Source organism: Saccopteryx leptura, chromosome 2 (genome assembly GCF_036850995.1).
Source record: "Saccopteryx leptura isolate mSacLep1 chromosome 2, mSacLep1_pri_phased_curated, whole genome shotgun sequence".
Lineage (NCBI taxonomy): Eukaryota > Metazoa > Chordata > Mammalia > Chiroptera > Emballonuridae > Saccopteryx > Saccopteryx leptura.
Window position 1 is genome coordinate 378836168 of NC_089504.1, and position 21000 is coordinate 378857167.

Here is a 21000-nt window from a genome sequence, read left to right on the forward strand (position 1 = left end):
CGCACACACACATGAAGCAGTAGCATATTCCTAAGAAGTTCAGATAATAGAATATTAGATAATATTCATAAAGAAAGCAGGCTTAAAATTATTAAAGACATGAAAGAAGCAACCAAAACTTGTGGAAACATATTTGGAAAAAAGAACAGGAAGGTTTTAATCAGAACCAAAAAGAAATTCTAGACATGAAAATTATGCTCATTAAAATTTACAACTCAATGGTTACATTAAAGAGCATATTGGACACAGCTGAAGAGAGTTATTGCACTGGAAAACTCATCAAAGGAAATTTCTCAGAAACAAGCACAGAGAGATAAAAGCTGGGAAATAAGAAACAGAGTTAAAAAGACACAGAGTCTAGAATAAGAAAATTTAATATACATGTATTTGGTGTTTCCAGAGGGGGAAAAAAATAGAACAAATATGGAAGACATAATATTCAAAGGGAAAATAAGTGGTAATTTTTTAGAATTTATGAAAGAGATGAATCCTCAGATTTAGGACTCATAGACAAATAACAAGCAGGATTAAAATTTTCATACCTAGACAAATCAGAGTGAAACTTCACAACACTATAAGCAAAAGAGAGAACTTAAAATGAGCAAAAGAAAGCCAAATTAAAAACAAAAAGAATGATGATTATATTGACAACTTTTAAAAGAAACACAAAGTAGGAGATAGAAAAATAAGGTTTTTAAAGAGCTTAATTCTTTACCAGGTTAAATTAAAATTTAAGACAGAGGGTAAAGTATTTTCAGGTAAGTTTACCAGTGACACACACACTTGCTGAAAGAATTTCTAAAGAATCTACTTCCGGAAAAGAATAAAATAGAAACAAGAATATGAGACAAAAACATTAATAAGCAATTAGTTAAATCTAAAACACCATTCACTGGAGGGAAACCAAGATGCCAGTGGGGTAAGGGAAGCTCCACTCACCTCCTCCCAGAACCAAACTGGAATTACTACTAAGATATAGAACAATCAATCCGAATAATCAACCGAAGACTAGCTGAAGAGAAGTATCATAACCAAGGATTTATAGAAGAAGCCACATGAGACTGGTAGGAAGGGCAGAGATGGGAAAAGGGCTGACCCCACCCCACAGGCGGCAGCTGAGATTCTGTAGGGATAGTTCAGCTGCAAAGGTTCCCCTTAGAAGAGAGGTCTCAACCCCATGCCAGGCTCCCCAGTCCAGAGCACCAGAGCTGGGAAAAGGTGCCCGCATAACATCTGGCTGTGAAAATTGGCAGGGGTTCTGTCTGTCTGGGAAAGACAGGAGTCCATTAGAGACACAAGCACCCTCTTAAAGGGCCAATGAACAAAATCTCATTTGTAGCCACTTACCCTGGGTTGTAGCAGAGGGAGGGCGGAGTGGGCTGCAATCACATGAGGAGAGTCTGAGGTTTGTGACTCTGGGGAAAGACTTGAAAAGACAGCTGCCTATGCTGTCCTTTTGAAAAGGATGCCTGTGCTGAGTCCTTCTCCAATACTGCAAACACCATCTTTCTTGAGTGAAGCGCTCCCCTCCATAAAGCATCAGTCAGGGGGAATGTAACAGCCTCACCCTTTGGACTCTGTTGCTCACCTGGTGGAGCTTGAACTCTGCTGAAGGGTCAGCTGCCTGGAGCGGAGGTGTAGAATTCTGGACAAACTCAGGGGGTGTCCGTGACTGAGAAGTGTGGCTTCGAGGCAAGAGCCATCCCTCCCACTTTCCCATGAACCTGGCTTGCCTTAATGGGAGATCTGATAGCCCCACTTGCCAGGCTTCCTGTGGTTTCCACGCAACTCCTGGTGGCAGCACCACCTTGCCTAGATCTATCAGGGGTCTCCAAACTTTTTAAACAGGGGGCCAGTTCAGTGTCCCTCAGACCGTTGGAGGGCCGCCACATACAGTGCTCCTCTCACTGACCACCAATGAAAGAGGTGCCCCTTCCAGAAGTGCGGCGGGGGGGCCGGATAAATGGCCTCAGGGGGCTGTATGTGGCCCGCGGGCCGTAGTTTGGGGACGCCTGGCTAGATAAAATCCAAAACTAACTGAGTTTTGTGTTCTGGGGCAGAGGCCATTCCCTCATCCTTCACCCAAGTGTGACTGGCCCTTCCCCTTCGTGGGAGATCCACTACCACAATCCTCCTGACTCCTGTTGGCCCTACCCTGCTAAGATCAGGCTCCTGGCAGAATCTGGAACTGACCGACTGTGTGGCTCACGATGGCGGCCATTTCTCCCTCACACGCCTGACTGGAGCAGAGCCTTTCATTGGTCTGTCAGGGCCTGATAAACTCTGCTGGCCTCCTCCTGATGACTCCCTGAGACCCCACCCCAACACAAAGGTGTGTGAGCACCCAGCAGGTGGCAGTTAGAAGGGGTATTCACTGGGACATGTGTTGAGTAGCCTCAGATCCAGCACTGGCACAGGGTTTAAACCTGCATCAATCTGGTGAACACCACTTGTCCCTGCTTGGTGCCTCACCGAGAACCTGACTCATGAAACTGGAGAACCACCGGAGGCTCTTTCAGTGCCTGAGCCTAACCGGCAGCTGGCAGGCAGGGGCAGTTAGAGGCAGATCTTGGGGGATATTTTGGGTCTTTTGCTGACCTGTCTCCTGGCTTAGTGCTGGTGGAAACAGGCCTTCGTGCATAGCTTGGTCCTTCACATGCACGTTCAGGCCCAGCAGAAGCAGCCACAGAATGTGGATTCCTTTGTAGCTCCAAACAGGTTGCAGGGCCAGTCATAGACAGCATCTGACATTAGGCTTCACCAGACTTCCTCCCCCACAGAGACCCAGAATCAACACATCCAGTGGCCAGTTTCAGACAACATCACACCAGGATCCAGTGGGCTTCAGAAGCCACATATCCAAAGGGATATCTCATTGGGCACCAAACCCAGTTAAAACAAATTTCACTTCCTATGGTCAGCACCTTCACAGCAGCTCATACACTGTGGCTGGCTGATCCTCACAGTCAGCCAGCCTGAGGGTCAGGTCCATGCATGAATTAGCCAACAGCAATCAAACTCTATTACACAGGAGGGCCCAAGACCCCACAGAAGCGACCCTCAAGGAGCACCCAGATCAGGTGATCAAGGAGACTGCACCACTGGGTCCCACAGGACACTTACTGTATACAGAAGGCCACCACAAAAAGACTGGGAGTCATAGAAGATCTACTTAACACGTAGAAACAAACACGAAGAGATAGCCAAATAGGGGAGTCAAAGATACATGCCCCAAATGAAAGAACAGGAGAAGTCTCCAGTAATAAAGCTAACTGAAATGAATGCAAGCAATTTATGCAATATAGAGTTAAAGAAATAGTTATAAGCAAAAAAACAAAACAAAACAAACAAAAAAACAAAATTCATAGACACAGACAACAGTATAGTGATTACTGGGGGGGAGTGGAAGGGGGAAGGTGGAGGAGGATAAAGGGGGTAAATGAATTGGGTGCTGAACACAAAATACAATATACAGATGATGTATTATAGAATGGTACACCTGAAACCTATATAATTTCATTAACCAATGTCTTCCCAATAAATTCAGTAGAAAGTAACAATGTGAAAAGTAAAACATCATGAGTCTATACAACTATAGTAAAAGTAATAATTTTGGAGATATAAGGTTCTGGATAAGATGCTGAATGATAATAAAATGTATAGCAGAAAGAGTGATTGGGTAACAACAATCCAATGATCTTGAATATGTTCTTGAGGAGAATAGAAACATTAATTTACCACCAAACTAGTTAAGTACAGGTATTCCCCGGGTTACAAATGAGATATGCTCTGTAGATCTGTACTTCAGCTGAATTTGTGTGTAAGTGGGAACAGGTATACTTACGTATTAAATGCAACTTAGATGTTTGTCATAACACAGTATTTACTTTTACCTTTCTGTGCATTTAAATACTTAAACATTTTCAAACCTACAGAACATATCTCACTCATAACCCAGGGACTACCTGTATATAAGTTAAAAAAAGAATAGAAATATAATATGTATTTCCAGATCATATGAAAATGTAACATGAAAAAGTAACAGAGAATATTCTCTCAGTTCAATAGAAAATATAAAAAGGTGTAAAGAGAAAGGTGATCAGAATGGACAAATCAAGATGGTAAAATAAATCCAAATACATGAATACCACAATAAATTTAAGTAGCTTAAAGTTGAAATCTGCCCAAAAGCAACAAAACAAAGCCAAACAAAAACTACTCATAATTTAGTTTTACAAGAAAATTCTATGAAATCTCCAAGTAATAGATAATTCCAATTGTATATGAAGATGTAAAAACGGGGGAATCTTCCCAACTCATTTTATAAGGCTGATATACCTTTTTTAAAAATTATTTTTATTTATTTATTCATTTTAGTGAAGAGAGAGAGAAAGAAAGAAAGGGGAGAACAGCAAATATCAGCTCCCATATGTGTCTTGGCAGGGCAAGCCCAGGGTTTTTTTGAACCGGTGACCTCAGCATTCCAGGTCAATGCCTGATCCACTGCACCACCACAGGTCAGGCCTGATATCACTTTGATAACAGAGTGCTAATGAATCAAATCAAGCGATTTATTTAAAAAAATACAGTATGACAAGTTAGGTTAATCCTAGGAATGAAAGATAGTGCAATATTAGAAAATGTTAATATATTTAACCACATTAAAGAATTAAAGATGAGATTTTTTTTTCAATTGAGGCAGAAAAAGATTTGATAAGATTAAATATCCAATCATGATAAAAAGTTCTTTGCAAAAGGAATAGGGCTAAAAGGAATTTTCCTACCTCTTTCCCCTGCCTCTGTACCAAAAATTAGATATTATTTGTAATGATAAAAATGCCAGAAGCATTCCTTCTAAAGTCAGATAAAAAAGACATGCAACTATCTTTTCTAGGAAGCTAACTATGAATGCATGTTCCATACCTCCAGTTATAGCACTTAAATGTCTCCTGATTAATTGATATATGTAAGATTATCTCCCTTTGAAAGTAAGCTCCTTGAAGGAACCCATGCATCATACTACTTTTGTATTTTCTGTCCATTTTAGCATTCATTATACTCAGCACAAAATCAAGTGTGTAATAAACACATCTATCTGATTGAATGACATCAAGCAATGTCCCCAGAAGTAATACTTAAAATAGTTTTCCCTTTTTTCTGATTGTAAAAGTAATACATCTACACTGTAGGGAACCTCAACAGTTCAGAAAGTATAAAGAAGAAATTAAAAGGAATCCCAATCTTTCTTGCCAGAGATAACCACTAGTGACATTTGGGTGCCTTTTTCTTCTCCTATATGCATTTTAATATAGTAGAGTGCAAACTCCTTAGATGTAATTTTGTATCTTACTGTTTTCTTTTTGTCGAAGTCTTTCCTCATAACCATAATTTTGAGTGGTTACATGATAATAAACATCACCTCTTACCTAGACAATTCCTTATTGTTGGATTATTGTGGTCATTTCTGGAAACATTTCCGTGCATACATATTTTTCTGTATTTTAGATTCTTTTCTTAGGATAGGTCATTACAGTGGTGGTGCTCATATGTTTCCTCCAAACATTATGTAACCCTCAAAATATACTCATCTTTTCTGATTGGGTTTCTAGTCCTTCTCTCCTTCTCCCTTCCCTCTAAGCTCGGATTTAACCAGAGTGGAAAAAGTGGAGGAGATAGGGAGGAAATGCCTGAAAAGTGGACGACTTTAGGCAGAAATCAGAGCCAAGGACATTGCTAGGTGAATGCTTCCTGACCACCCCCTGACCCCACTTTCCTGCCACCAACTTCCCATTCTCCTTCCCCTGTCTGTCTCCGGCAGTCTCTCATTTCTCCTCTAGAAAACCACTTGAGAAAAAAGCATTCTTACCATAATATTTCCAAGTTCTTATATTTTGTGTCTGTATAAGTTTGTTTGGGTTGCTTCTTGTTTTCAGTTGCTCTATGAACGTTCTTTTTAGGCTGAAAGCCTTTGTGACTCGGGGGCACTTGTCTCTGGGTAATTCCATTAAGACAGTTCCAGTCCATATCGGAAAGAGAATTGATGTGTAGCTGCTGGTATGAAAATATTTTCTCTTCCTGGTCTTTGTGTCCTCTTTTTTTATTAAAATTTATCACTGAGTGATATCTAGAAGAGTTTTCATACAATGTCTCGTCAAAAGTCTGCTGTGGTAGAGCAAATTTACTGGAGGTTACTTTGGGGTCCTGGACCCTAAGTGCACTTGAGTGTTGTAATTCGTTACTAGGGGCATTCATAATCACAACTGTTTCATGCTTCATTGAAGTATCCATAGGCTGGTTTTGATTTTGTTGCTGTCTGGGAGTGTTGTTCAGGTTTCTTCGAGTGACAACCAGCTCTTCAGTCCCCAAAGACTTCAGGTCATGATTGTGTTTCTGCTTTTTTCTAATCTTGTGCTTGGCTGGCCTTCTGGAAGGTTGCTGACCATTGATTGCTTCAGAAGACTGACTTCTTGGTGCATTATTTGATGTTGCATTTTCATATTGAGACCAGTGTTCCTGGAAATTCCAAAGAGATATATTTGGTTAATGTAAATTTAAAATATTAGTACTCTTCACAGATTTTAAGTTAGTGTTTTTCAAACTGGGAGTTGAGACTTCTAGGAAGGTGACCATGGAACTGTAAAGAGGTAAAGACTACAGAGGAGTCTTTCTTAATTTCAGGCAAGGAGAGGGTATTTAGCTGAGTATTCCTGCTGACCATTTCAGATTATGAATTTTCTAGAAAGAAAGATAGAGTTTTGAATGTGCTTTTTATCAAGGACATGTCTTTGACTTAAAATGTTATAAAACAAAGAATTAAAAAGTTGGGGGGGGGCGGAAAAGGCTTACCTCTAAAGAGCTATATACAAAGAAAATGCAAATGTATATCAAAATATACAAGTTCATTTTAACTACTATAAATATTTTTAAAATATTGACCAGAAGGAACATCAATGATCTGCTTTATCAACCAAGTACAAGTTAAGTATGAAATACAATTCAGATTATCAGATCTTTCTACTTATATAGTTCAGAAGCTAGAAATGACCTCTTCGCCAGATGAAACAAATTAGATTTTATTCAGAGGATTATAAAAGAATCTGCACTGTGATAGGACATCTGTAAAACCACAAGGGTTGTTTTGCTTCTGTTCCCTAATTTAGCCTTAGGCAATCAAACATCTGGGGGAAATATTTCAATTTCACAACAGTCTTTATGCTTTTCAAAGTCTTGTAACAACAAAATGTATTCCTGATATAACAGATACACTATGTAACTATATTGTGCTAAGCCAATTTAGAAATATTTTCTGAGGAATAAAGCACTCATTACTTTGTGAAAAACTAGCTGAGTCAAGAGGCCTTTGGAAAGAATGATTAAATGCTTATTGAAAACAGTACGATTACCATATGCATCAGTGTGTTTTATAACTGCAACACATTTCTTCCTTTCTGAGCACACATATATAAAATCTCTATGGTCTGTATTCATACAATGTTAATCAAAATATGCAAGTTACCTGGATCATTTGAGAAAAAAGCTTAAAGTGAATAAATCATGGATTCGCTTAAACTATTTGTTTTAGCTTGCTATGAAGAATGACAGAAGTATTGTAATGGGTTCAACTTTTATATCACGTTTCTGGTGTAATCACTAAGATGTCTATTCCTGGTGTAATCGCTAAGATGTCTATTCCTGTATAATATGAAGTGTAATTCTATTTTGAGTGAAATTTCATTATCATATTTTTTAGTAAGAATGGCTTATAATTTGAAATTTAGAATATGTTCTCCTTAGAAGAGGATTGGTCAAATTCTAATGAGCTCCTCTGAACTTTAAATTTTATCTTTGGTGCTCCAAAAAAGCAAACTTCCTTTTCTGTATTCCAATTAAGATAGGTTCTTCCTAAAAAAAAACAACAAAAGTGAAGCAACTATGAGTAGATACTTCTCATCTCTCCCCTTCCCCTCTCTCTTTCCCTTCTTGTCTCTCTCAAAAAAGGAAGGAAGGAAGGAAGGAAGGAAGGAAGGAAGGAAGGAAGGAAGGAAGGAAGGAAGGAAGGAAGGAAGGGAGGGGGTTCTTCCTTCCATGCAGTATATAGCATACTGAGCCGCATGGGAGAAATGTGGGTACACAGCTCAAGAGCATCCTTTCTTGTAGTGGATCCAGAAGAGAACTGTTATTTTACAGTATTCTAGGTCTGCTCATGACACATAGTGGATCTTTTAGTGGCTGTCATCCCTGTTCATGAAGAACAGAGAGGACCCTCTTGGCTATGACATATAAATATTTATTGATGCTGCTAAGGTCATTCTTTTAAATATTTGTTCTGTCTTTTAATTGCTAGAAAAATAAGTGACCAGAAACTCTTTTACTGCTGCCACCCAACTGTAGGTATCTCAGTTCTCTCTCCTCAGTCCCACCAAAAAAAGAAAGAAAAGTCTACCAGGAATTTCTTTTCCTAGAGTAACAGACCTGAAGTCTTAGGTCACCACTTGGTGTTAGTCACGTTACATCATTGCCACTGACAATTCAGGTTATAATAGTATTCTTCATGGGGTGTTGTGTCAACAAGACCAAGGACTCATCATTCCATGAAACTCCAATTGTCTCAAGTGTTAAATTCGCTATTCATGGACATGTAAGTGTCCAGAGATGCCATTTCAGTCCTAGAAAGGAAGACGTTGATGGGCTTGATGTGGTTTCGCTCACCTTCTCAGCAGCCTACTTGAGATCTGTGGTTTACTGAAGATTTATTACCCTACAATGGAGGCATCAGGTGTCACTCTTTAGGTGGCAAGATCTGAGTCCCCTGAAGTTAATATACAAAGCCGTTCTCAAGCTATTTAATCTCCATCAGCCCTGAAATCCTCTATTTCATCCGGCTCTCCCTGGGGTTCCTTTGTTGCCAGCACGCACAATCAGTCTATACTCCATGCACTCAGAATAACTGCTTAAAGGCAGTGGGTTTTCTTGGCACCCAAGGAGCAGGGGAGCAGGGTCCTTCAGCTGGACTGTTAGCATCAGGGAATCCTAATGCCTAGTGCTAGGATGATAATTTCTTAGTAAAACATGTGCTTAGTTATTAATGTTTGTTCATACTGTGCCCTCTGAGAGAAGTTGGCCCCAACCCTGTGAACAGCAGGCAGCACCCAGGGATTTTCTCTTTTGTGGCTTTGCTGTTCACATGGTCTATGCAGAAGGGAGAATATATTCTTATTTCAACCACGAAGCTCATCTACTTTAAAACAAAACCCACTCTTGCTCTTAAGGTGAACACACATGTAACTTTCTATGTCTCTGGCAGTTACCTGATCAACCTTGGAGTCTTGAGGGTTGTGGTCTGGGGTCCAAGGTGAATTTTGACATAGAGAACATTCTGTTGTGTTTATTAACAATAAGGCGCCCGAGAAAGATGGTGGTGTAAGTAAACGTGATAATTGCATCCTCCCACGACCATACAAAAATTGCAAGTAAACTACAGAATGACCATCATTCAGAACTGCCTGAAATCTAGCTGAACAGAAGTCCTACAACAGAGGATATAGAGAAAAAGCCACAGTGGAGACTGGTAGGAGGGGTGGAGGTGTGGCAGAGGATGGTCCCACACCCACATGTGGCTGCTAAAAATCAGGAAGGATATCTCAGGTGTGGAAGTCTCCTCTGAAGAGTGAGGAGGCCTAGCCTCACACCAGGATTCCCGACAAAGGGTTCCAATGCCATAACTTCTGGCTGTAAAAACCAGCAGGGTTTGTGGCTGAGTGAGATAGAAGGCTGCTGGAGTCCCAGGAGTTCCTCTTAAAGGGGCCACACACAGACTTCCTTGGACTCACTCTCTTTGAGCTCCAGTGCTGGGGCAGCAGCTTGAAAGGCTTATGGAGACCTTGCTTGCTGACTTTTCTTGAAATTTCCACATCTCCAGTTTCATAACACTGTTCTATCCTGGACAGCTTTCTGTCTCTCTGGTAATGCCACTGTAACCTTGCCTTTTGCTCTCTATTTCTCCTTCTGCTCATCCTTAAAATTCTGCCATTCTCTGTAGGCTCCTGTTCTTAACCCTTCTCTATTCCCCCACAATTTACAATCCCTTGGGGCATTTCAGCACTTCTGACATGTTCAATGCACCAATGAATTCTAATGATGGAGATATATGTTGCTAAGTCAGATGTCTCTCTTGTGTTCTGTGCCCAGATCAGATACAAGCAACTCCAAAGTCAACATCAGACCTGCCCTGTCCTCATGTCCTCCCACTTTCTGCCCAGCACCAAATCCCTTCTTGTCTTCCTCAGTGGTATTGATACCACTAATCAGATACTTGCTAAGCTTTGCTTTTGGGTCTAGCCCTCAGCCTTGACTCAAATAAACTCTAAACCTTTCTTTAGGTTTGAAATTTCTTTCATTGCCATTTTGGTGATGTGAGCAGGGTTCCAGAGAAAACCACCCAGGACCACCCTGTGGGCCCAGACCTTGTGTAGGCACCACCAGCAGGGTCCCATTATGCCCCACACACTCCCTACTTCCTTTTGGGGGACCTTAGGTGAGCTCTCTCTTGGAATTCCAGACTTTCCTACTTTTGGTCACAGGTCCTGACTTTATGTGAGCTGTTATTAGAAAGTCCTTGAGGTGGCACCAAAAGATAAGGGTTGCTTGCACTGAAATTATCTCCCCAGATAGCAAAATAGGAAGGCAGAGAAATGCAACCCAACTGAATCAAGAGAAATCCCCAGAAAAAGACATTTTGAATGAGTCAGATATAACCAAATTACCAGATGCAGAGTTTAAAATAATGATTGTTATGATGCTCAAAGATCTTAGAACAACAATAGATGGTCATTATGAACACCTAAATAAAGAGATAGCAAGTATAAAAAAGGACATTGAAATAATAAAAAAGAATCAGTCAGAAATGACAAATACAATATCAGAAATGAAGACCACAATGGAAGAAATTAAAAGTAGGATGGATAAAGCTGAGGATCGAATCAGTGAGTTAGAGAACAATCCGTGAGTTAGAGGAAGGGGTGTCTGTTTTTATCTTTCAATTGGGATTGCTTTTTGAGAATATAATTTAAAAAAACCTCTTTGCTAGTTAAATGAGAAACTGAACTCGTTCAGCTCCAAAGAAAAGGGACATCTACTCCTTCTGGCCTAAATGTTGGATATCCTTAGGTAACTGAGAAGAATTGTGGGTTGTCTGAGAAATTGCAAGGCACAGAGTGGTCCCATAGGTAATTCAATACATTGTAGTTAAATAACTGACTTGTCTGGGAAGTGGCAATTAAGGACAGGTCATCCTGTGCTTCAAGTTCTCATGGTTGTATTCCACAGCCAGAGAGGGACCCTAAGGCACATAAGAGGGTTTAAGAGACTCAGGAGGTAAAAGCCCTCTAGGAAGTTGTTGGTCAAATACATTTGTAAAATATGATTTTTATGTTTGCTCGCTTATAGTTTGCATTGGGGGCTGGGCAGTGCCAGGTATATGTGGTCTGTGAAATTGCAAATTACTTTCCTGCTTGGGAAGGGTCATTGTTTTGCTAATGTTTGCTGGAGGAGAGGTAGAAGTTTCATGACAGAAAGTTTTGAAAAGAGAGAGAAGAAAGAGAAAGAAGCCATATTTTGCAGAGAGAGCAGACAGAATGCAGAGTGCTGAAGGAGACACCATGTTGGCAGGGAAAGAGAAAGTGTACAGATGGGGAACTAGGGCTGAGGGGTTTTGTGAATTCCCCTAAGACTGGTGGAGCATTTGATTGTAGGAGAAACCAGAGAAGATTCTCCTGGTTGTGGAACAGAAGAATGTGTAAGAGCTTTGGGAGCTCTGAGTGAGGGGGAAGTGGAATTCTCTGTGTGTTTGCTCATTGGCCAGTGTGAAACTTTAATAAAGGAATGGCCCACCACTTTTTGGCTCCACTGTCTCTTTTCCATCTGCTTGAATCCGGTGTGAACCTAAATGTGAATGCACATGATGACAGTGGCCCCTGGCCCTACAGAAGTCAACCCACAAGCAGTACACTGTAACCCACAACATAATATTTCTATAAGCTTATTCAGATTCTACAGCTTTCAAAAGAGAATTAAATTTAAAATGGGAACTTCTGCCTCCAAGGCATACAACCCCAGAACAAACAGCCGTCCATTAATACTCCCAGAGAATTAGTGTACAATTCATACAAAGCTTTCACTTTCTGTAGTTAAAGAAATGGTGAACACAGCCCCTCCCATGGAGGAGAGGCAGAAACAGCAATGACAGCCACAGTGGGCCAGCACCGGCAATGCTCATACATAAACGCCAGAGGCAGCGACACAGGGGGTGGCGGGCCTGCAGACAGACCTAGAAAACACAGAGGCAACATCCATTGTACTCCAGTGGCCACACCCTTCTTATACACAGACAAAATGGGAAGGCAGAGAAATGCAACCCAAATGAATCAAGAGAAATCCCCAGAAAAAGACATTTTGAATGAGTCAGATATAACCAAATTACCGGATGCAGAGTTTAAAATAATGATTGTTATGATGCTCAAAGATCTTAGAACAACAATAGATGGTCATTACGAACACCTAAATAAAGAGATAGCAAGTATAAAAAAGGACATTGAAATAATAAAAAAGAATCAGAAATGACAAATACAATATCAGAAATGAAGACCACAATGGAAGGAATTAAAAGTAGGATGGATGAAGCTGAGGATCAAATTAGCAATTTAGAGGACAAGATAAATAAAGGCATGGAAGCAGAGCAGCAAAAAGAAAATAGACTCAAAAGGTCTGAGGAAACTCTAAGAGAGCTCTGTGACAACATAAAGAGAAATAACATCCACATCATAGGGGTTCCTGAAGAAGAAGAGAAGGAACAAGGAATAGAGACTTTGTTTAATCAAATCACAGCTGAAAACTCCCCCAAACTGATGCAGGGAAAAGTCACACAAGTTCAAGAAGCACAGAGAATTCCATTAAAGAAAAGCCCAAAGAAATGTACACCAAGACACATCATAATTAAAATACCAAAGCTAAGTGATAAAGAGAAAATATTAAAAGCTGCTAGAGGAAATAAGGCTATCACCTACAAAGGAGCCCCCATAAGGATGACATCCAACTTCTCAACAGAGAAGGAAGGCCAGAAAGGAATGGCAAGATATATTCAAAGTAATGTAGAACAAGAGCCTACAACCAAGACTACTTTATCCAGCAAGGCTATCATTTAAAATTGAAGGATAAATAAAAAGCTTCCCAGACAAAAAAACTCTAGGAATTCATTACAACCAAACCAATGCTGCAAGAAATGTTAAGGGGCCTGTTGTAAACAGATCAAAGTGGGAAAAGAATATAGCAAAAGAGGAATACAGCTTTAAAGAATAAAATGGCAAGAAACAACTAGATATCAATAATAACCTTAAATGTAAATGGATTAAATGATTCAATCAAAAGACATAGGGTAGCTGTGTGGATAAGAAAACAGGACCCATACATATGCTGTCTACAAGAGATACATCTTAAAACAAAAGATGCACATAGACTGAAGGTAAAAGGATGGAAAAAAATATTTCGTCAAATGGAAATGAAAAAAAAAGACTGGGGTGGCAATACTTATATCAGACAAAATGGACTTTAAAACAAAGGCTATAGTAAGAGATAAAGAAGGCCACTACATAATGATAAAGGGAGCAATCCAACAGGAAGATATAACCATTATAAATATCTACACACCTAATATAGGAGCACCTAAATATATAAAGCAGACTTTGATGGATATAAAGGGCAAGATCAACAGCAGTCCTATAATAGTACGGGATTTCAATATCCTACTAACATCACTAGATAGATCCTTAAGAAAGAAAATTAACAAAGAAACAACAAACTTAAAGGACACACTAGATCAACTCGATTCAATAGATATCTTCAGAACCTTTCACCCTAAAGCAGCAGAATATACATTCTTTTCAAGTGCTCATGGTACATTCTCTAGGATAGATCACATGTTAGGACAAAAAAGCAGTCTCAACAAATTTAAGGAGATTGAAATCATATCCAGCATTTTCTCTGATCACAATGGCATAAAACTAGAAATCAACCACAACAGAAAAACTGAAAAATACTCAAACACTTGGAAACTAAATAGCATGTTATTAAATAACAAATGGGTTAACAATGAAATTAAAGAGCAAATTAAAAAATTCCTAGAAACGAATGATATTGAACACACAACAACTCAAAATTTATGGGACACAGCAAAAGCAGTACTGAGAGGGAAGTTCAGAGCATTACAGGCATACCTTAAGAAGCTAGAAAAATCTCAAATAAACAACTTAACCCTGCACCTAAAAGAACTAGAAAAAGAACAGCAAGTAAAGCCTAGAGGTAGTAGAAGGAAAGAAATAATAAAGATCAGAGTGTAAATAAATGACATAGAGACTAAAGAAACAATACAGAGGATCAATGAAACCAGAAGCTGGTTCTTTGAAAAGGTAAACAAGATCGACGAACCTTTAACCAGATTCACCAAGAAAAAAAGAGAGAAGACTCAAATAAATAAAATTAGAAATGAAAGTGGAGAAATAACAACTGACACAACAGAAATAAAGTATTGTAAGAAAATACTATGAAGAACTGTACGCCAAAAAATCAGACAACCTAGATGAAATGGACAAATTCCTTGAAACATATAATATTTTAAAAATCAATCTGGAAGAATCAGAAAACCTAAACAGACCAATGACAACAAATGAGATCGAAACAGTTATCAAAAAACTCCCAACAAACAAAAGCCCTGGGCCCAATGGCTTCACAAGTGAATTCTACCAAATAGTCAAAGAAGAACTAACCCCTATCCTTCTCAAGCTATTTCAAAAAATTCAAGAGGAAGGAAGACTTCCAAGCTCCTTTTATGAAGCAAGCATAATTCTGATTCCAAAACCAGGCAAAGACAACACAAAGAAAGAAAACTATAGGCCAATATCCCTGATGAATTTAGATGCTAAAATTCTCAACAAAATATTAGCAAACTGGATCCAGCAATATGTGAAAAAAAAATCATACATCGTGATCAAGTGGGATTTACTCTGGGGAGGCAAAGCTGGTACAATATTCGCAAATCAATCAATGTGACTCATCACATAAACAAAAGGAAGGAGAAAAACCACATGATAATTTCAATAGATGCAGAAAAAGAATCTGATAAAATCCAGCACCCATTTATGATCAAAACTCTCAGCAAAGTGGGAATACAGGGAACATACCTCAACATAATAAAGGCCATCTATGACAAACCCACAGCCAACATCATACTCAATGGACAAAAATTAAAAGTAATCCCCTTAAGACCAGGGTGCTCTTAACAAGGCAGGGGTGCTCCCTTTCACTACTTTAGTTCAACATAGTTCTGGAAGTTCTAGCCACAGCAATCAGACAAGGAGAAGAAATAAAAGGCATCAAAATTGAAAAAGAAGAAGTAAAACATTTGCAGATGATATGATATTGTATATAGAAAACCCTAAAGTCTCAGTCAGAAAAGTACTGGACCTGATAAATGAATTCAGCAAGGTGGCAGGATATAAAATCAATACTCAGAAATCAGAGGCATTTTTATACACCAACAATGAACTGTCAGAAAGAGAAATTAAGGAAACAGTCTTCTTCACTACTGCAACCAAAAAAATAAAGTACCTAAGAGTAAATTTAACCAAGGAGATTAAAGACTTGTACTCGGAAAATTATAAACATTGATAAAAGAAATCAAGGAAGATACAAATAAGTGGAAGCATATACCATGCTCATGGTTAGGAAGAATAAACATCATTAAAATGTCTATATTACCCAAAGCAATCTATAAATTCAATGCAATACCGATTAAAATACCAATGACATACTTCAAAGATATAGAACACATATTCCAAAAATTTATATGGAACCAAAAGAGAACACGAATAGCCTCAGCAGTCTTGAAAAGGAAGAATAAAGAGGGAGGTACCACACTTCCTGATATCAAGTTATACTACAAGGCCATTGTACTCAGAACAGCTTGGTATTGGCATAAGAACAGGCATATAGATCAGTGGAACAGAACAGAGAACCCAGAAATAAACCCACACCTTTATGGACAACTGATATTTGATAAAGGACGTAAGAGCAAACAATGGAGTAAAGACAGCCTCTTCAACAAATGGTGTTGGGAAAATTGGACAGCTACCTGCAAAAAAATGAAACTAGACCACCAACTTACACCATTCATAAAAATAAACTCAAAATGGATAAAAGACTTAAATGTAAGTCATGAAACTATAAGCATCTTAGAAGAAAACATAGGCAGTAAGCTCTTCGACATCTCTCGCAGCAATATATTTGCCGATTTATCTCCACGGGCAAGTGAAATAAAAGAAAGGATAAACAAATGGGACTATATCAAACTAAAAAGCTTTTGCACAGCTAAAGACAATAAGAATAGAATTAAAAAACAAACCACACAATGGGAAAACATATTCAACAATACGTCTGATAAGGGGTTAATAACCAAACTTTACAAAGAACTTGCAAAACTCAACACCAGGAAGATAAACAATCCAATCAAAAATGGGCAAAAGAAATGAATAGACACTTCTCCAAAGAGGACATGCAAATGGCCAATAGGTATATGAAAAAATGCTCAACATTACTAATCATTAGAGAAATGCAAATTAAAACCACAATGAGATGTCACCTCACACCAGTCAGAATGGCGCTCATCAACAAAACAACACAGAATAAGTGCTGGCGAGAATGTGGAGAAAAGGGAACCCTCCTGCACTGCTGGTGGGAATGCAGACTGGTGCAGCCACTGTGGAAAACAGTATGCAGATTCCTTAAAAAATTAAAAATCGAACTGCCTTTTTTTTTAATTTATTCAGTTTTAGAGAGGAGAGAGACAGAGAGAGAGAGAGAAAAGAGAGAGAGAGACAGGGGGGAGGAGCTGGAAGCATCAACTCCCATATGTGCCTTGACCAGGCAAGCCCAGGCTTTCGAACCGCGACCTCAGCATTTCCAGGTCAACGCTTTATCCACTGCACCACCACAGATCAGGCCGAACTGCCTTTTGACCCAGCTATCCCACTTTTAGGAATATACCCCAAGAACACCATAGCACTGTTCCAAAAGGAGAAATGCACCCCCATGTTTATGGCAGCATTGTTCATAATAGCCAAGACCTAGAAACAGCCCAAGTGTCCGTCAGTGGACAAGTGGATTAAAAAGCAGTGGTACAGCCTGACCAGGCGGTGGCGCAGTGGATAGAGCATTGGACTGGGATGCTGAGGACCCAGTTTCGAGACCCCGAGGTCTCCAGCTTGAGCGTGGGTTCATTTGCTTTGAGCAAAGCTCACCAGCTTGGACCCAAGGTGACTGGCTCGAGCAAGGGGTTACTTGGTCTGCTGAAGGCCCGTGGTCAAGGCACATATGAGAAAGCAATCAATGAACAACTAAGGTGCCACAACGAAAAACTAATTATTGATACTTCTCATCTCTCTCCCTTCCTGTCTGTCTGTCCCTATCTATCCTCTCTCTGACTCTGTCTCTGAAAAAAAAAGCAGTGGTACATATATACAATGGAATACTATGGGGCCACGAAAAAGAAGGAAATCTTACCTTTTGCGACAACATGGATGGACCTGAAAACTATTATGTTAGGTGAAATAGCCAGGCATAAAAAGAAAAATATCATATGACCTCACTCATTTGAGGAATCCAATAAACAATGTGAACTGAGAAACGGAATTGAGACAGAGGAGGGATCAAAGGGACCAGAGGAAAAGAGGACAGAGGGAAAGGAAATGATAGGATGGGATAAACCTGAAGGGAAGGGGGGAGGGTGCTATGGGGAGGGGGAAAGGGAAATGCTGAGGGGAATATGGGGGAGGGGGGGATGCATTTGGGGCAACACTAGAATCTATATAAACATAATAAATTAAAATCAACAAAAAGAGAAAAAAAGAAAAAGAGAATGATTAAAACAGATTTTAAACACTGTATGAGTAGTCTCTATTTGGGGATCAATAAGTCACCGCAAGCCCAGTTTGTAAATATCCAAGCACCATTCACCACAAAAGAAAAAAAAAGAAATGGAAAAATATAATTGAAAATGATCTCAAAATGCAAATCAAAACTGCAATGAGATACCACCTCACACCTGTTCGATTAGCTATTATTAGCAAGACAGGTAATAGCAAATGTTGGAGAAGCTGTGGAGAAAAAGGAACCCTCATACACTGTTGGTGGGAATGTAAAGTAGTACAACCATTATGGAAGAAAGTATGGTGGTTCCTCAAAAAACTGAAAATAGAACTACCTTATGACCCAGCAATCCCTCTACTGGGTATATACCCCAAAAACTCAGAAACATTGATACGTAAAGACACATGCAGCCCCATGTTTATTGTAGCATTGTTCACAGTGGCCAGGACATGGAAACAACCAAAAAGCCCTTCAATAGATGACTGGATAAAGAAGATGTGGCACATATACACTATGGAATACTACTCAGCCATAAGAAATGATGACATCGGAACATTTACAGCAAAATGGTGGGATCTTGATAACATGATACGAAGCGAAATAAGTAAATCAGAAAAACCAGGAACTGCATTATTCCATACGTAGGTGGGACATAAAAGTGAAACTAAGAGACATTGATAAGAGTGTGGTGGTTACGGGGGGGAGGGGGGAATGGGAGAGGGAAAGGGGGAGGGGGAGGGGCACAAAGAAAACTAGATAGAAGGTGACAGAGGACAATCTGACTTTGGGTGATGGGTATGCAACATAATTGAATGACAAGATAACCTGGACTTGTTATCTTTGAATATATGTATCCTGATTTATTGATGTCACCCCATTAAAAAAATAAAATTATTATAAAAAAAAAAAAAGAAAAGAAAATGATCTCAAGATCGCTAAAATGGGGAACTTTTGATATATTCAAATAGATTTTTCTGCATGCACAATTAGAAAAAGCCAGCTCTAAAATTAAACAAAATAAATAGGAAGCTTACTTTGATTGAAAATTAGGAGCCTCTAGATGAGGGGCAGATAAACTCTCTTCCCTCCAGAAAGTTAATAAAACATTTTAGAAGACTGTCTCTGAATTTAAAAGGGCTTCCAAAGCTACTCACTGCCAACCACTTACTCCTTCCCCTTTTCCAACTACTCCACTATCTCCTTTACTTCATGAGCTCCTCTCTGTGGACTAACTTCCCTTCCTCCTCCCCTCCCCCTTTCTTCTTTTTCTTCTCCACTGCCTTCACCTTCAGCAACTGAAAAAGAAACTAAAGTTGGTTGATCCAGGACGAACTAGAAAGACCAGATATTCTAGTGGCTCCCCTTAAGGAAAAGCCAGTCTCAGGAAGGGGAGAATCCGAGACAATTTATACTGCATTTATTAGAACAGAATTTAAAAATCTAACTAAAGATGTTCCCGATCCCTAGGAAGACCCCATCAGACTTGCTAGGGAGTTTGACTTAGCCAACAGAACACATGATTCTGGTTTTTCATACCTGTCCCATCTGACACACCTATTAGTTTCAAAGAGTAAGGTAACACAATAGTTAAATAGGGCTGGTTGGAAAAAAACCCAATCGTAGATTTTTTAAGACAAAGAGAAACAGACCAGGATAGGGAATAGAGTCAATAACTATAGATGATGTCAGATGGGTACTAGACTTATTGGGGTGATCACTTCATGAGTTATTTGAATGTCTAATGACAGTGTTGTACACCTGAAACTATTGTAATAGAATGTTGTTTATTAACCATAATTAAAAAATAAAAGTTAATTTAAAAAATTAAAATAAGTGTGGTCTGGAGGCCACTGGGGAGGAAGGATGGTTTGGGCAGTCCCTCTTTTCTATCGTCTCTGAAACTGGAATGAACTGTAGTATTGTTGTTATTACTTTCACCACTGTGCATAGTTTTAATTGATGATGTCAACAGGCTCTATACAGACTAGTGATTTTAAAGGAATTGTTCCTTCTTAAGCAGGGAGAAAACCAGGTCCATGAGGGTCTGTTCACATGACTTCAGACCCTCACTCAAGAAATTGGTTTCTCCTGATTCATCCAGGAAAACAGTCAGCAGGCACAGTTTCACATACATCTTCCCTGAAACAAAATATGGGTTTTTTTAATTTAGAAAACTAAATTTAACAGGGTGACATTAATCAACAAGGGTACATAGATTTTGGGTAAACATCTTCACATCATTTGGACAGTCGATTATGTTGTATACCCATCACCCATAGTCAAATCAACCTCTGTCAACTTATATTTGTCCCTCCTTATACCCTTCCCCCACCCCCTCCCCCCTCCCCACCTCCAACCCCCCTCCCTTTGGTAACCACTGTCCTCTTATCTATGTCTGTGAATCTCAATTTTGTATCCCACCTATGTGTGGAACCATAGAGTTTTTAGTTTTTTCTGATTTACTTATTTCGCTCAGTATAATGTTCTCAAGGTCCATCCATGTTGTTGTAAATGTCACTATGTCACTGTTTCTTATGGCTGAGTAGTATGTATGTACATGTTCTTTGTCCAATCTTCTATCAAAGGGCACTTTGTTTCCATGTCTTCGCCAGAAAAAATATGGTTTCAAAGTAGTAAACCCATGGCCAAAAAATAACATCATCATGCTAGATTACTGGTTAGTAGGCTTTCACATTCTGCAAAAAAGGGTTCTGGGAGGCTCTGGGGATCATGTTTAAGGGTTGTGTTCACCCCTCCCCCCACTTAGGGGTTCTATGCAACTGCCAATTCCAAAAGGAAACAGACTTGGAGCAGCATAGAATTGGACAATATTTTGGAATTCTGACATTTTTCCCCTTGCATTTTCTCAATGCCTTTCTTCTCTAAGGGTTTATAACTCTGAATATATAGAGAGTGAAATAATGATCTTCTTCTAGGAAGATAGAACCTTTGGAAAAATGGATAGGGTTTGCTGGCTGAGCAAGCAATTGGCCCTTCCGGACAGAGGCCAGTCTTACCCAGAGGAGG

The 21000-nt window shown here is 39.4% G+C and overlaps 1 protein-coding gene across 2 annotated transcripts in view; it reads right to left on the reverse strand.

Moving 5' to 3' along the window:
* Positions 1–21000, reverse strand: part of JHY (junctional cadherin complex regulator) — an 82846-nt gene that overhangs the window by 22750 nt on the left and 39096 nt on the right. For both annotated transcript variants that reach the window (XM_066366482.1, XM_066366481.1), the window contains one exon: positions 5867–6513. In XM_066366482.1, the coding sequence (XP_066222579.1) occupies positions 5867–6513 (647 nt within the window). The remainder of the gene's footprint in view (positions 1–5866; positions 6514–21000) is intronic.